The following is a 15,305-nucleotide window of genomic DNA, read 5'->3' on the forward strand; positions in this document are numbered from 1 at the left end:
CCACCACAGGGTGCCAGACAGCCAGCCACTCACCGACAGGATGCCAGAGAGCCAGCCACCCACCGACAGGGTGCCAGACAGACAGCCACCCACAGGCCCAGTGCCAGCCAGCCACCCACAGCCCGGGTGCCAGCCAGCCACCCACAGACAGGGTCACCTACCACAAGGTGCCAGCCAGCCACCCACCACAGGGTGTCAGCCACCCACCTTCCCACAGGCCCTGTGCCAGCCACCCACCTTCCCACAGGCCCTGTGCCAGCCACCCACCTGCCCACAGGCCCTGTGCCAGCCACCCACCTGCCCACAGGCCCTGTGCCAGCCACCCACCTGCCCACAGGCCCTGTGCCAGCCACCCACCTGCCCACAGGCCCTGTGCCAGCCACCCACCTGCCCACAGGCCCTGTGCCAGCCACCCACCTGCCCACAGGCCCTGTGCCAGCCAGCCACCCACAGGCCCTGTGCCAGCCAGCCACCCACCACAGGGTGCCAGCCAGCCACCCACCCACCACAGGGTGCCAGCAAGCCAGCTATCAAGCATTAAACAAAAATTAACATGTTCAGTACCAGATTTGTGTCAAAAATTGCCTTTATTTTTCAAAACTTTAAATGTACAAAATATCAGCCGATACTGATATGCGATGGCTGAAATATTGGTATCGGCCCTGAAAAAACCATATCGGTCTATCCCTACTTTTAAATATCAACCATGTGAGTTGCTAAATGTTGAACCTTCATTAAATGGAACCATATTGCTACACTTAGAGGTGCCTCTCTTCTCTTTTATACTCTGTAGCTCCTGCTGCATTTTGCTTCTAATCCTCTTGTGGAGGGGCCATTTGTGGATGGACATTTTATGGTTATGCAGCCTATTACAATGCTATAATCTTTTTATATGGACTATAAACTGAAGGACCTATGAATAAATCAGAGTTTCCATTATTTCTTACGGGGAAATTTGTTTTTATATAAGAGTGCTTTGGATTACAAGCATGTTTCCATAATGAATTATGCTCGAAATCCAAGGTTTTACTGTATTTACTTCACTAAGACATGCATCACCTCTCACTGCTGTATGAACTGTATGTAGCCTAAGCTACATACAGCGCTGTGTTCTGGTCATAGGATGCAAACTTCCCATTTCACTCCCAGAACAAAGCTGAGTCGGGCTGAGCACTAACCAGCAATTCATAGGAAGCTTTGTAATCTTAGCATGAAGACAAAGCTCCCTCTGACGGGTTGAGGCAGAGTTTGTGAGGTAATCCGTCCTTCGCTTCACCTTAGCAAGTCAGAGGAATCTCTTTTCATTCAGATAATACAAAGCTTCATATAATATGTCTGAGCAGCACTTAGTTGGACTTTGTTCTGGGAATGAGACAAGAAGTTTGCATCCCACTGCCGAAACAGAGCGCTGTATGTAACTGAGGCTACAAACAGCGCTAAGAGCCACAGCATGTCTTAATGGAGTAAATAGATCATTTGGATCAGCTTGGCCCAATCAAACCATTTCAACTTAACTAAAAGCTGAAGATCGGCTTTAAAAAAAGTGTCATTAAACCCTCATCATTGATATTATACAGGATTTATATAGTGCCAACAGTTTGCACAGCACTTTACAATGTAAAAGGGGACAGTACGATTACAATACGGTTCAATACAGAAAGAATACGCGGGCCCTGCTCATTGAGCTTACATCATAAAAAAACTATCAATAAATGGTGTATTACATGGTGTTCATACTCACCTATTGTCACTAAGATAAGTTTTCTGCATTCTGCAAAAAAACAGGTCAATCCTGCTGCTCTATCTCCACCTTCTGTTCATGTCCCCAAAATGGCTAGGGAGTTTAAAGTTGCAGCGGCAACTCTGCACATGCTCTGTTTTCAGTGTATTTTCTACCCTGAGCATGTTCTCCTAATCACATTTGAGAAGCCTAGAGTCACACATGTGGGTGTATACAGAGTGGTAAATGACAGCCCACTCCCTCCTTCCTCCTCCTTGCCCACTAACCCTCTAAACACAATGGGGGTGGGATATCACATGTAGATTATTGGTGGCCTCACCTCATTCTAAGACACAGGCTGGAGGGGTGTGACAGCCTGTGACTGGCAGAAATCTGCCCACACCATGTTACTGCCAAAAAATAATCATTTAATTTCAACTATATATTTGTTTGACAATTTAAAAAACAGTTTTTTGATGTTCCATATTTAAATCTATATTCCAAAGGCTGTTTTTCTTGAACATGTGACCAGCAACAGAGGACTAGAAGCTCCTCCTGAGTATGTTTGTTTCTCTGCAGACAGGCTGGGAAAGAGAGGAGTCATGTGATAGCTGTATATCACAAAGGAAAAAAAGATACTTATAGTTTTTGCTTAATAAAATTAATTACTGTGCCATCATCCATATACAGAAAACTTCAAATATAGGTACTTAAGTCTGCCTGGAGTTTCAAACAAACCTTCAAGCTTCAAGCAGAGAGAATTCTTGAGAGCTATGATGGTTGTGAGGAATGGGCAATATTTTTAATGGGAAAGTGGAATTAAACAGTCGACTTTATATTGTGTCCACCATTCGCTATAAACATCTGAAACTCATGCAAAATCAGAAATTACTCACCTGGGGCGGACTTTCCCATTTTCGTAAAAAGTCTTCTTTGGCTTTGGCTAGAAACTCTTTCACTAAAGAAAAAACAAAAAGAAAAATACATTAGACACAAACTTGCTCTGAAATACAAACTGCGTCCTATACAAAATAATTTAAAGGAGAACGGTGTATTGCCCATTCAAATTTTCCTTTTCCTGCCATCATAAAGGTAAAATCTGACTGAATTCCAAAAGTTTTCCTTCAGGCACATTTTAAATGTATGCAGGCTTAGCTACATTCTTATTAGATAATAGGAAGATATGACAGGATGATAACTTTTGTAGGGTAACAAAAAGATCTCATTAAGAAAAAAATAAAATACATACGCAGCTCTACTTCATCAATGCTAAGATCTGTCTCTTTAAATTATCCCCCCAGGATATGTGTCCAGAATCATCAAAAAGACAGGTTTTCCCTTTCATACGAGCGATTCGATCGAATCTCCCTGCCCATTTTTCAGGCAGAAGCAGCAGATGTAAAACGGACTTGTTACTCCCGCCTACTTGCAATTCAATCCAGCAAAAACAAATGGAAGGGGATCTGTTCCCCCTCCATCTGTGTGGATCGGAGGGCAGTTCGAGTGTAAACGGACAGCCAGTCCTTTAAATCTGACTGCCCATAGAGCAGAGTGGGCTGTGTCTGTTTCCACTCTGTATAAGCAGAGCAGACACAGACCTGTCACCCACCCCCTCTGCTTAGCTGGGAATCCCCTGCTGAGAAAAACAGATCCAGACCACATGAAAGGGGCCTTAAAGGCCTAAAGCAGGCGCAGGAAGGCTGAAGACCTTGCACTGCCGGTCCCTGGGTACAATTTTCTCTCCAGCAACTACAGTGTTCAGCTCAGTATCCTCAAACCTCACTTCAGTATCGTGAGCCCAGCAGTCATTGTTAGATGTACTAGTAGATTTAAATATACTAACAAAGTGAAGCCAAGCTTCAGCTAATACTTTATAAGCCGTTACAGCAGACATTTTTTTCTTCCTTTTGGTATAAAGGTTTACATAAATGTAAACAGCCCTGCCAGTTGTAAATGGTTTGTCTCATTTCTGTAACTGATACATTCTGCTGGAGAGCTTGTTCTTTTAGAAAAAAAAAAAGCACACGCTAGCTTAAAAAAATGCTTTTGAGCTTGTTTTCCCCCTGCAAACTGAGGGATAGAATGAGATCTGTTTGGCCACCAAACTAACTACTCCTTGTGCTGTCACAGTTGGTGACCCAGATCTCATGCAGTGTGTATCAGTGTGCAATTGTTGTCTAGTACAAACCTACATTTACTGCCAACACACCAGCCTTGATGAAGGAGGTGTTCCGAGTGCCTGAAATGTGTTGGCTTCTTGATTAGGTGCTGTGGGGGGGAAAAAAAAAAACTTCTGGACTAAAATGAAGCTTTGTGGCAGTCCCATCCTTCTAATGCTCTACAAACTACTTCAGGTCTACTAGCAATAATCACTGTTCTCCCGGCAAGGATGGCTCTACAGCCCCCTGCCAGGAAAACACAAGAGCTCTGCGAGAAGCACTCTCCCATCAACACAAACCTATGGCTGTAGGAAAGAAAATCGCACTGTCTATGGCGGGCTTTAGTTTATTTCCTAATTTATATATACGCGGGGATCCAACACATATGTACTCCTGAGCTTTCTAGCTCTGTACCTGCTAACTGCTCCTGTAGACTAAAAATTCATATGTCGCCATCTCTAAAGAAGAAGGGTGGGGGGCATAGTCCTCTTCTAAATCATACATGTTTGTGTAACCTGAGATCCTGCTTTTAAGTTCTGCAACCACAAATCAGTAGTAGAAGCTACCTGAAAACCTGGCCTACCAGACCCAGTCATTACTTGTGGCTTGAAAAACAAATTATTATATGCAATACTTCACTTTATCAATGGGGAAAAAAATAACATTCAAGATAGTATTTTTTAGTCCTTTGATCTATAAAAAACTTTGAGTCAGTAAAGTAAGACAGGCCATAGATGAAGTGATTTTCTTTCCTGTGACCACGGCAGGGAGCCGTTCCATGTTGGGAGAACACAATGATTATTGCTAGCAACTGCAGCTACTGGCAGTAATCCAACATGCTGGTTGTACCCAAGTCGATTGTGGATTCGAACCATCTACAGCTGGCTTATGTAATTTGGATACAATAGCAGGAATCTCCAGGTGCCCGTCTGTAGCTTCACACTGCCACTAGAGCCCTAAAAATGGCCACGCTCAATTATGCAAATATCCACAACAGCTGAAAAGTCAGTGATTTGGCCCAGCCATTCCTGCAACTCTTTATTGGTCAGCAAACTGCCCAACACAGTGATAGGAAGGGCTTGTTCATATTAACAGGGGTGGGTAGGGGTGATAAAACCCAGTGACTGAGCTGCAAGTTTTACTGCCCCCCCCCAACAGCTCCCCCTTTAGCTGCAGGAGTTATACTCCACTGTTGTGTTCAACAGGCACTAACTCCCACTGAAAACAAGAGGGGGCACCAACCTAGTGCATTACCACTATAAAATGTTTATTAACCACTTGCTGTCTGCTCACTAGAGCTCTACTGCGGCAAAGTGGTTTGTTATCGTCTGGCGACGTAGACCTACGTCACCAGACACTCCCCTTTCTCCGCGGCGTGCGCGCGGCGCCGGAGGCTCGCTCCCACTGTATTCAGTCAGCCGCTGCTCTTCCCCGATAGTCGGGGATCTAGTGTGGAGATCCGCCTGCTTGTGTAAACAGAGCGGGCGGATCTCCCAAGTGACAGACAGTGACAGATTGCAGGGTTCAGCATAGCTGAACATGCGATCTGTCCCTGTGTCACTCAGTCACCTCCCCCCACACACATCAGTAAGCACCAGGCATACATTAACCCCTCCCTCTCCAATAAAATTAACCCCTTCCCTGCCAGTGTCATTTTTACAGTAACAGTGCATATTTATAGCACTGATTACTGCAGTAATGTCACTGGTACCCCCAAATGTGTCAAAAATGTCAAGGGTCCGATCTGTCCGCCGCAATGTCGCAGTCCCACAAAAAAAAAAAATTGCAGATCGCCGCCATTACTCGTTAAAAAAAAAAAAAAAAAGACAAAAATCTTTCCCTTAGTTAGTAAACGCAATAACTTTAGCGCAAACCAATCAAAATACGCTTATTGTGATTTTTTTTTTACCAAACATAGGTAGCAGAAAAATTGGCCAAAAATTTAGATTTTTACATTTTTTGGGGGGAATTTCATATAAAAAAAAATGTGAAAAATAGTTATTTTTTCAAAATTTATGCTCTTTTTTTGTTTATAGCACATAAAGTAAAAATCGCACAGGTGATCAAATACCACCAAAAGAAAGCTCTGTTTGTGGGTATGGCATCGCAGGACCGCGCAATTGTCAGTTAAAGTCGCACAGTGCCGAATCGCAAAAAGTGGCCCAGACGTAAGACATCAAAATCCTCCGGTGGTAAAGTGGTTAAAATAGTGAAAAAACAGCATACATTATACTCAAACGCATGATGTATACACGCATGTCAGTTGCCTCTAAGACCGTGTATTTACCATGCGTTTGGGAGTATAATGTATTGTATGCTGTTCTTTCACTCCTAATAGAAAAAACTTTTTATAGTGGTAATGCACTAGGTTGGTGCTCCCTTTTTTTTTTGCAGTAGGTTTGGATACTCTCAGTCCTGAGAGGGCAGCAAGACCTTAGGTTGTGATATCCAGGATCACACATACCACTTAATTGCAGGAGAAATACTGTTCGTTACTAACGCCCACCGAACAAGACCCATTCAAGTGACCAGGGTTGTGCTGCAACGGTGTGAAATGCACATGGTTGTGATGTGATAGTGTAACATTTAGGGGGTAAAAACAGGTGCATCCTAACCAGCTGTCATATCCCTCTGCAAAGTGATCCGAGCAAGTGTTACTTTTCAAAGCTGCGGCAGTCCTTACTGATGTGAACAAGCCCCAAAAATCAGGAGGCCAAGGGCAGACTAAAGTGGCAAATGTACTAGTGGAAGTTGATGTTTGTCTAATGTAACACCAGGATACAGAAGTTTTTTTTACCTTCATGCATTCTATGTAAAAAGACTTCAGCTTTTAGAATCACTTTAACATTAAATAGACAGAGGAAAACAACATTTTCAAACAGCAGTAATTTAGCAATAGCCCTAAATATTTACTATTGAAAACAATCACTCTCACAAACGGACCACAGACCGATCAAATTTTTTTCGATCAGCCAGTCTATGGCCAGCTTAAGAGTGATTGCTTTCAAAGGGAAATATTTATGACTATTAGTAAGAATCTGAATGGATTTTTCCAATCCACCTCAAATGTGTTGATCGTAATTGACAGCGGGGACTCTGACAGCAGTATACACTGCTCAGCCGATTGGCTGCAGCGCTGATCAAAGCACATATTTACAACAAGCAGTTCAAGGGCAGTTGGTCCTTGGATCGTCTTCTCTCCAACAGGGATGGCCATAGATGAATCAAAATTGGAGAACTTTGGGGAGTGCAGCCTCGTGTGTCCATTCAGACATGGAGCTGCTGTTTGGCCCCACTATCTCTCTCCCCCCTGATTGGCTAACTGACTTTGATTGACAGCAGCAGTTTCCAATGGCGCCGCTGCTGTGCAACTCTTGGAGGTTCCTATGATGGGATTAGCCTTGTGTCAGCTCTACCTCTATAAACCATTGTGTGAGGTTTTGGGTAAATATTTGGTTTTATTGTTCATGCGGTGACTGATCTACTTTTTAAGTAATTCCTTTGGTTCTCTCCCAACATCTTGTCTGTGTACGATGCTTTGTATAAAAGGCTGGTATTCGCTCTCTGTCTGCTGTAATGGTTTGGAGGGCAGGAGGCACGGTTCGGCAAAAGGAAACTGTTCTGTCACAGTCATCACACAGGACAAGGGGGCACTCTTCACCTCTGGAGGAAAAGAGGTTTAATCGCCAAAGACAGAAAGGTTTCTTCACAGTAAAAGCTGTGAAAATGTGGAATAGACTCTCTCAAGAGCTGGTTCTGTCCAGCTCAGTAGATTGGATTCTATCCTAAATGTACATAATATAACTGGATACTAATACTCTCCTAAATGTACATAATATAACTGGATACTAATATTTAGAGGAAAACGTTGATCCAGGAAGTATCCGATTGCCTCTTGAGGGATCAGGAAGGAATTTTTCCTTGCTGTAGCACATTGGATCATGCTTTACTGTTTTTTTTTGCCTTCTTGTGGATCAACTGTGGGTATAGGATTGTGTATATGGGATTGTAGGATTGTTTTTCCCCATTTTTGTAAACTAGATAAACTTTTTTCAACCAGACTAGCTATGTAACCAAGTAAAAATGTGGCCAGTCACTGCTGAACCAACCAAATCCATCTATGGCCAGCTTAATTGCTCTGGGTATAAAAAATGCCCACACATTACAAGAGGTGGACACAGACATCAAAGCAGGTCCAGCCAGGTTATGCTGATCGATAACGCTCATCTCAAACATGGAGATTCGACAACACATCTGTTCAGACATCTTGGGAGATGGAAGCTCCATGTTATCTTGCTTCACATACATCACATTCAGCCTCATATGAAGAGCTCCCACACATGAACAGCCCCGTATAAATTATTAACCGACACTTGCAGCTCTTCATACAGTAAAAGCTTTTTTTATTTCAGTCAGTCGAAAGCAGCAATTTCCACACACAACAGAGAGAGAGAGAGAAAGGTACAGGAAACTCTTCAGAGGTGAACCGAAAATATGGTCATGAAAAAGTCTTTGTGATCTTTGCAGATTGTACACAGCCTTTATAGAGTACATGTTGCTGTCTTAAAAAAAAACATTTTTATTTTAGGTTTAAATTGCTGAAAAGGAACCTTTTTAGAATGTGATCCACCAGTTTCATTAAGACATTACCTAATATACTTTGTTACTAAAATAGAAATCGCAGCTACTCCTTTCCAGAGAAACCTCTGACCACCTTTTGTGTTTCTATCTTTCGGTTTACTGTAAAGCTGGTCATACACACTAGTGCAATTTTGTTTCAAATGTTTCCTTCTGTTACCGGTTCACACTGGGGCGACTTCAAAGCCGACCAACTCTGAAGCCGCCGCCCCCCTGCAGCGCGACTTTAGCATGGCTTGCAAATTACTTCTTTAATGCAAGCCGCTCCGAAGTCGCCCCCAAATAGTGCAGGAACCTTTTTCTAAGTCGGAGCGACTTGAGTCGCTCTGATTACAACGGTTCCATTGCACTGAATGGAGCGCGACTTGTCAGGCGACTTAGTCGCCCCAGTGTGAACCGGCTCTCAAGAACATTTGTTAGATTTTTTTTTAACCATTAGTGGGGTCAAATCGATGTTCGTTTTCAACCAGATTAGAAAATTGGAAGCAGCCGGATGGATTTTTTTTCTCGAACAAAAGAATTTCTAACAGTGTATGTGGTTTTCCATTAAGAAAATGACATATATTCCAAAATTCTAATGTTAAAAGTAAACGAAATATGGATGTACTTTCGAACTACATTCATCGAATGTATTGCGAATTTTAGTACCAGGACCGCAGAGTGCGTTTACCTTTGTGCGCGATCATGGGGGCACTTTACGTTTTTTTTTTATTATTTATTTTCTTTACTTTTATTTTTACACGGGTTTCCATCCGTCCGGATTTGACGGACAGGATTGGATCGGATGTCGGCGGACATGTCTCCGCTGACATCCGCTGCCCCATAGAGATGCATGGGGCATCCGTTCAGATGCGCCCGGAAAACTGACAGGTGGATCTGAACGGTCCGCTAGTGTGAAAGGAGCCTAATTGCTTTGACAAGGAATCCCTTATGAGAGCAATAGGCAGTGACAGGTACTCTTAAAGGGGTAGCAAACTCAGATAATGTAACCCCAAATCAGCAATATGCAATTGCTTGTTGCGGTTTCGAAGCTATGCGCCACATACAGAAGGCAAAAAGAACATTCTTACTTGAAAGAATACATTTTTTCTGAAAGCTCCTGCTCGTATGCGGCCACCGCCATTATAACTCCTGTCTTCCGCGTCTAAATAGCATTTTATTTCCGCCTTCACTCTGTCTCCAGGGCCGTAATCCTGCGCATTGGTTCCTGAGGCCAGGCCTAGTTTTCGTTCCTATTTTACGATGGCAATCGCATATAGCAAATAGGAGACAATTCTTTTGTGTCGGTGCTTGGTGTACAGTTAGTAATTGCCTTGTAATTCTGCTGTCTCACAATGAGTTTTCGGATCTGCTCTCCGTCTCCACAACCCCTGTGACGTAGTGAGTCACATTGGGTTAAGGCTCAGCTTCTGGGAAGGACTTCATGGGGAAGGACGACTAGACCCCAGATCTCTCCTCTGGCCTTCAATGCAGCCGATCCGACACGGATCAGCCTGATCAGCTGCTTCACGGGCCGGTAACTGGTTCTGACATCACACAGTGGGAGGAACATCATCAATTCTTCCCATTGTGTCTGGGGGCGCCGATGCTGCTGGTCGCATCTTTACTGGGCTCCCCGATCGGATTTGCACCAATGTATATCAGCAATTAATAAACACTTCAACCGCAAGGATTCTAGTGAAATAGCATTCTTTTGGACAGTGCTACTATTCTGATGGAGTGGAGCAATCGCATTTCTCTTCCCCCACCTTATGAGCCTAATTTTTGAAGATGTGTTGGTTTACAGTAGGTGAAGTCCAATGAGGTGTATGCCACTTTATAGACTTATTTCTTTTATTTATATTTGAGCTTTAGTGAGCGCTGGAAGTGCAGCTACTACTATATTTCCAGTGCTCTGACACTGGACCTTCAGGTCTATAATATAGAAGCTGCAGAGTCGTATGCAACTGCCATACCCACTACTCCTTTCTTCTTACCCAATTACGGAACACTCTATTATGTGAACCCATTTACAAAGTACAAATACTTCTGGTAATGGAGGAGGACTGGCTACTGTGTAAGGCAGCATGGCTCCTGTCAGAGCGCCGGGAGGATAGTGCCAGCTGTACCCCCAGCAGTTAGAAAGACTGTCAATTATAAATAAAAGATAAGTCCATGAGATGGCACTCACCTCGATAAATTTAACTCATTATAAGCCAGAACATTATAGATAGTAAGGAAAGTCCTTGAGTTCTTTAAGCCAAAAAAAGCCATGGAACCAGAAGAAGGAGGTCAGCAATGGAAGCCTGCATATTTATCATAAAAAGTTTTCTTCAAGCCATAATTAAAGCAGTACTAAACTGCTTCATTAAAATAAGTGGGCACCCTGGTGGTTTAGGCCATAATGTGCTAGTATGCACTGCATACTAGCACACTGTGACAAACTTGCCTTTAAACAAAGCTCACGGCTGCTGGTGTTTCCATCTTCACCCGGTCGTCTTCCGGGTTCACGGGCTCCGGCTGTTTGAGTGGCCGGGGAGCTGACAACATCAATGGCGCGCATGCACAATCCAGTGCACATGCGCCGGTGTCCTCACAATATGGATAAAGGAGCAACAGAGACACCTTTGGACTGCAGCGTTGTCAGTTTAGGGGGAGGGGAGTGTTAGATGCCCTAGCAGATTTAGATAAACTGCTGCATCTGCAGGGCAGCCTAACTGCTGCATCTGCAGGGCAGCCTAACTGCTGCATCTGCAGGGCAGCCTAACTGCTGCATCTGCAGGGCAGCCTAACTGCTGCATCTGCAGGGCAGCCTAACTGCTGCATCTGCAGGGCAGCCTAACTGCTGCATCTGCAGGGCAGCCTAACTGCTGCATCTGCAGGGCAGCCTAACTGCTGCATCTGCAGGGCAGCCTAACTGCTGCATCTGCAGGGCAGCCTAACTGCTGCATCTGCAGGGCAGCCTAACTGCTGCATCTGCAGGGCAGCCTAACTGCTGCATCTGCAGGGCAGCCTAACTGCTGCATCTGCAGGGCAGCCTAACTGCTGCATCTGCAGGACAGCCTAACTGCTGCATCTGAAGGACAGCCTAACTGCTGCATCTGAAGGACAGCCTAACTGCTGCATCTGAAGGACAGCCTAACTGCTGCATCTGAAGGACAGCCTAACTGGCCAGAACACCAGGTGAAAAAAAAAGCCTAAGAAAACAAATGCAGTCATTACACTGAAGAACTGGTAAGCTGCAATATAATAAAATGCTTGCTTTTGAATTTTATTACTGATTTAATCCTCTCCATTCTTCCCATGTCTGACATTGGAAAATTCACTGAAAAATGGAGATGTGTCAAATGGGAAAGGGGTCCATAAGTTAACACCACTGGCCAGAGGCTGGTAGCTTTGCAAACAGCATTAGAAAGTTCCATACCCTTCAAACAGTGTTTGATAATTCAGAAAGGAAAAAAGGATTTCTAAAACTGGTCCATCCACTGTATGTGGTCAGAAGGTTAATCCGTAATACCTTGCCAGATGTCAGGGGCAACTTTACAGAAGGAAAAAGCTCTGACAACACCGACACTCCTTTAACATTTCAGGTGGTTAGCACTCTTGCCTTGCATTGCTGAAGCACAAGATTCAGTTGTCACTAGAGACCTCATCTAAATTGAGTTTTTATGTTCTCTCCCAAATGGACTGAGTGTGCGTCTACATCTTTGGAGGGACATTAGGTTGTTCGCAGGAGACTGATATACATGGTCTTGTAATCTTCAAAGCACGGCGGAATTATTGCTATTTTAAGGAATTAAATAAAAGCTAAAAGCATAGAGGGGCATTAAAGGCAGATTTTAAAATTAAAAACATTTGGACAAACAGAATTCACTAGTACATAATAAAACACATTTGTGGACCTTCTAATGCTTTAGGTTGGAAACTGACCCAACTATCCGTCTCTTACATACCCCGCCATAGGGACAGGGAGAGGGAGAGAGAGCAAAGAGGAAAAAAAGGGGGTTACAAGTGTGCCACAAGGAAAACAATGCTGGAAAAATAGAATAAAAACAATCCGGATTATTACAAATTTAAAAACACTAGAAGGGATAGAAGCAAAATCAATAACTTCCCTGGAGGTCCCCTTAGGCCTCATGCACAGGGCATTTTTACACCCGCTTTTAGCAGCGTCAGACTTTTTGTTTACAACTTATAAATGCCTCTCCATGTTATTCTGTGTGCACACAGGCTTTTAGGAGCTGGAAGTGGCATAGGCGTTTTCAAGCTGGAAAAAAATAAAAAATAAAACTCCAGGGACTGCGCATTCTGGAGCAGCAGCGTTAGGCTTCTTTCACACGGCCGCTCAGTTTGTTTCGTCCGCTGCGGCACTTTTTTTTTTTTACGGACATGGATGACACTTGTGTCATCCGGTCCGTATGTCCGCATATCATCCCATCCGTTTGCGGATGATATACGGACATTATGTATGTCTATGTGATTGCGGATGTCAGCGGATGACAACGCTGACATCCGATTTTGCGTTCTTTACGTTTTTTAAAACGGAAGAAAAATAGGGTTCTGTTCCGTTCCAAAAAACGGAACAGAACTGAAAGGACACAAATCGAATGTCAGCGGATGGTCATCCTCTGACATCCGCAATCCCATTGACATGCATTATGTCCGTATATCATCCGCAAACGGATGGGGTGATATACGGACATGCGGAACGCCCATGTGAAAGAGGCCAAAGGCTGTAAAAACGCCTGACATGCCTGAGCGCAGCTAAACGTGTGTTAACGCTGTATACAGCGTTAAGCCCCGTCAAGCATTTTTAAGCTGTAGAGATCAGATTTGAGAGCGGAAAATAGAAGAGGGCAGAGAAAGGCTGCTAAAACGCTAATGCTGCTAAACATGCATTAACGCCAGCGCAGCGCGTTTTTCCAGCTGCTTTTTCCCGGCATCAACTAGCTTTGCAGTTCATTTTTCAAACAATCTGTGTGCATGAGACCTTAAACCACATTTATATTAAACACTGAACAACTGATTATGTAATTGCTTTTCGGTTTGTGCATTGATATGATGATTTTTATTATTTTCTAATGTAGCTATGGCGAAACACGTTGACCCATGACATCTATTTACAGGAGTTGTAAAGTCAGCAAGGTTTTTTTCTTATCTTAATGCATTCTATGCATTAAGTCTTGGGACTTTCTCTCCTGATTGGCTGAGATACAGCCATGGCTCCCGCAGCTGTCAAAGTCAGTGAGCGAATCAGGAAAGAGAGAGGGCGGGGCCGAATGACAGATCCGTGTCTGAATGGACACACAGAGCTGCAGCTCGGCTCAGGTGCCCCCATAGCAAGCTGCCTGCTGCGGAGACACCCGATAGGAGGGAGGGGCCAGGAGCACAGAAGAGGGACCCGAGAAGAGGAGGACCCGGGCTGCTCTGTGCAAAACCAACTGCACAGAAGGGTAAGTATAACGTTTGTTGTTTTTTAATTTTTTTTTCTAAAAAGAGACTTTATAATCACTTTAAGATCATTTGACCTGCACCCATGACTTTTTTTTTTGGGATCCAATATGTGCAAGTTATGATATAAAATGTATAATTTTTGTTAAGGGAAGTTCATATTGATGTACTTGTACCCCTTTCAGTGCTTGTAAATTTGTAAAAAAACGGAATTTTTGTAAAATCTTACCTGTAAAATTCCTTTCTCTGAGTCCTCCGACAGTCGCCGCCTCTTCATATTCGTCACATATGGGGTATTAGACTTTGCTCCGAAGGAGTAGCTAGGCAACAGAATATGTTAACAATAAAGCTTTAACATATCCCACCCTCAAGGGGTGGTCCCCTCAGTCAATACCCTCCTACTTCCTGCAACCATATCTCAGTTTTAGTGGAATAGCAGTAGAGTATACATTCAACCCCAAAAGAGGGGCGGGGGCGGCGACTGTCGGAGGACTCAGAGAAAGGAATTTTACAGGTAAGATTTTACAAAAATTCCGTTTTCTCTTACGTCCTCCGACAGTCGCCGCCTCTTCATATTCGTCACATATGGGGACGTCCCAAAGCAGTGCAAACATGAGGAGTGGGAAACGCATCCGCGCCGAAAGGCAACGCAGTCTCCACATCAAAGAAAGGAACCTTACCAAAGGAAGGAAACCAGCTGGGCAACAGCAAAAATAAGTGCTCAACAGGAGCAACCACCCAGGAAAAGACAAAAAAAAAAACCAGGGAATACAAAAATATCCCAACAGCCAGGAGTCCCCAACAAGGGACCCTATGGAACAGCCGCACTAAGAACCTTGCGGCCAAAGGAAGCATCCGCCGATGCCTGAACATCTACTTTGTAGAATTTTGTGAAAGTGTGCACGGTCGACCAGGTCGCCGCCTTACACACCTGGGCTACAGAAGCCCCATGACGGCAGGCCCAAGACGTACTCAGTGATCTAGTAGAGTGCGCCTTCACAGGCACAGGGGGAACCTTCCCCTGCAAGGCATAGGCCTGTTCAATGCTCTGCCTGATCCATTTGGCGATGGTAGAGGCCGAAGCCGCCATGCCCTTCCGAGGACCCTCTGGAAGAACAAACAAGGAGTCCGTCTTACGAAAAGACTCAGTCGATTTAAGGTAAACCCTAATCGCCCGAACAACATCCAGAGAGTGCAATCTCACCTCCTTTGGATGTGTAGGCTTCGTGCACAACGAAGGCAAAACAATATCCTCGTTAAGATGGAATTCCGAAACTCGTTTCGGCAGAAAAGAAGGATTAGGTCGCAAGACCACCTTATCCAAATGAACAACCAGGTACGGAGACTTGCAGGACAAA

General features: G+C 44.1%; 1 protein-coding gene across 3 annotated transcripts in view; it reads right to left on the reverse strand.

Annotated features, from left to right (window-relative positions):
* Positions 1–15,305, reverse strand: part of PRKACB (protein kinase cAMP-activated catalytic subunit beta) — a 212,319-nt gene that overhangs the window by 84,541 nt on the left and 112,473 nt on the right. For all 3 annotated transcript variants that reach the window (XM_082265317.1, XM_082265316.1, XM_082265318.1), the window contains exon 2: positions 2,617–2,678. In XM_082265317.1, the coding sequence (XP_082121443.1) occupies positions 2,617–2,678 (62 nt within the window). The remainder of the gene's footprint in view (positions 1–2,616; positions 2,679–15,305) is intronic.

Source organism: Pelophylax lessonae (genome assembly GCF_965119305.1).
Source record: "Pelophylax lessonae genome assembly, chromosome: 8".
NCBI lineage: Eukaryota > Metazoa > Chordata > Amphibia > Anura > Ranidae > Pelophylax > Pelophylax lessonae.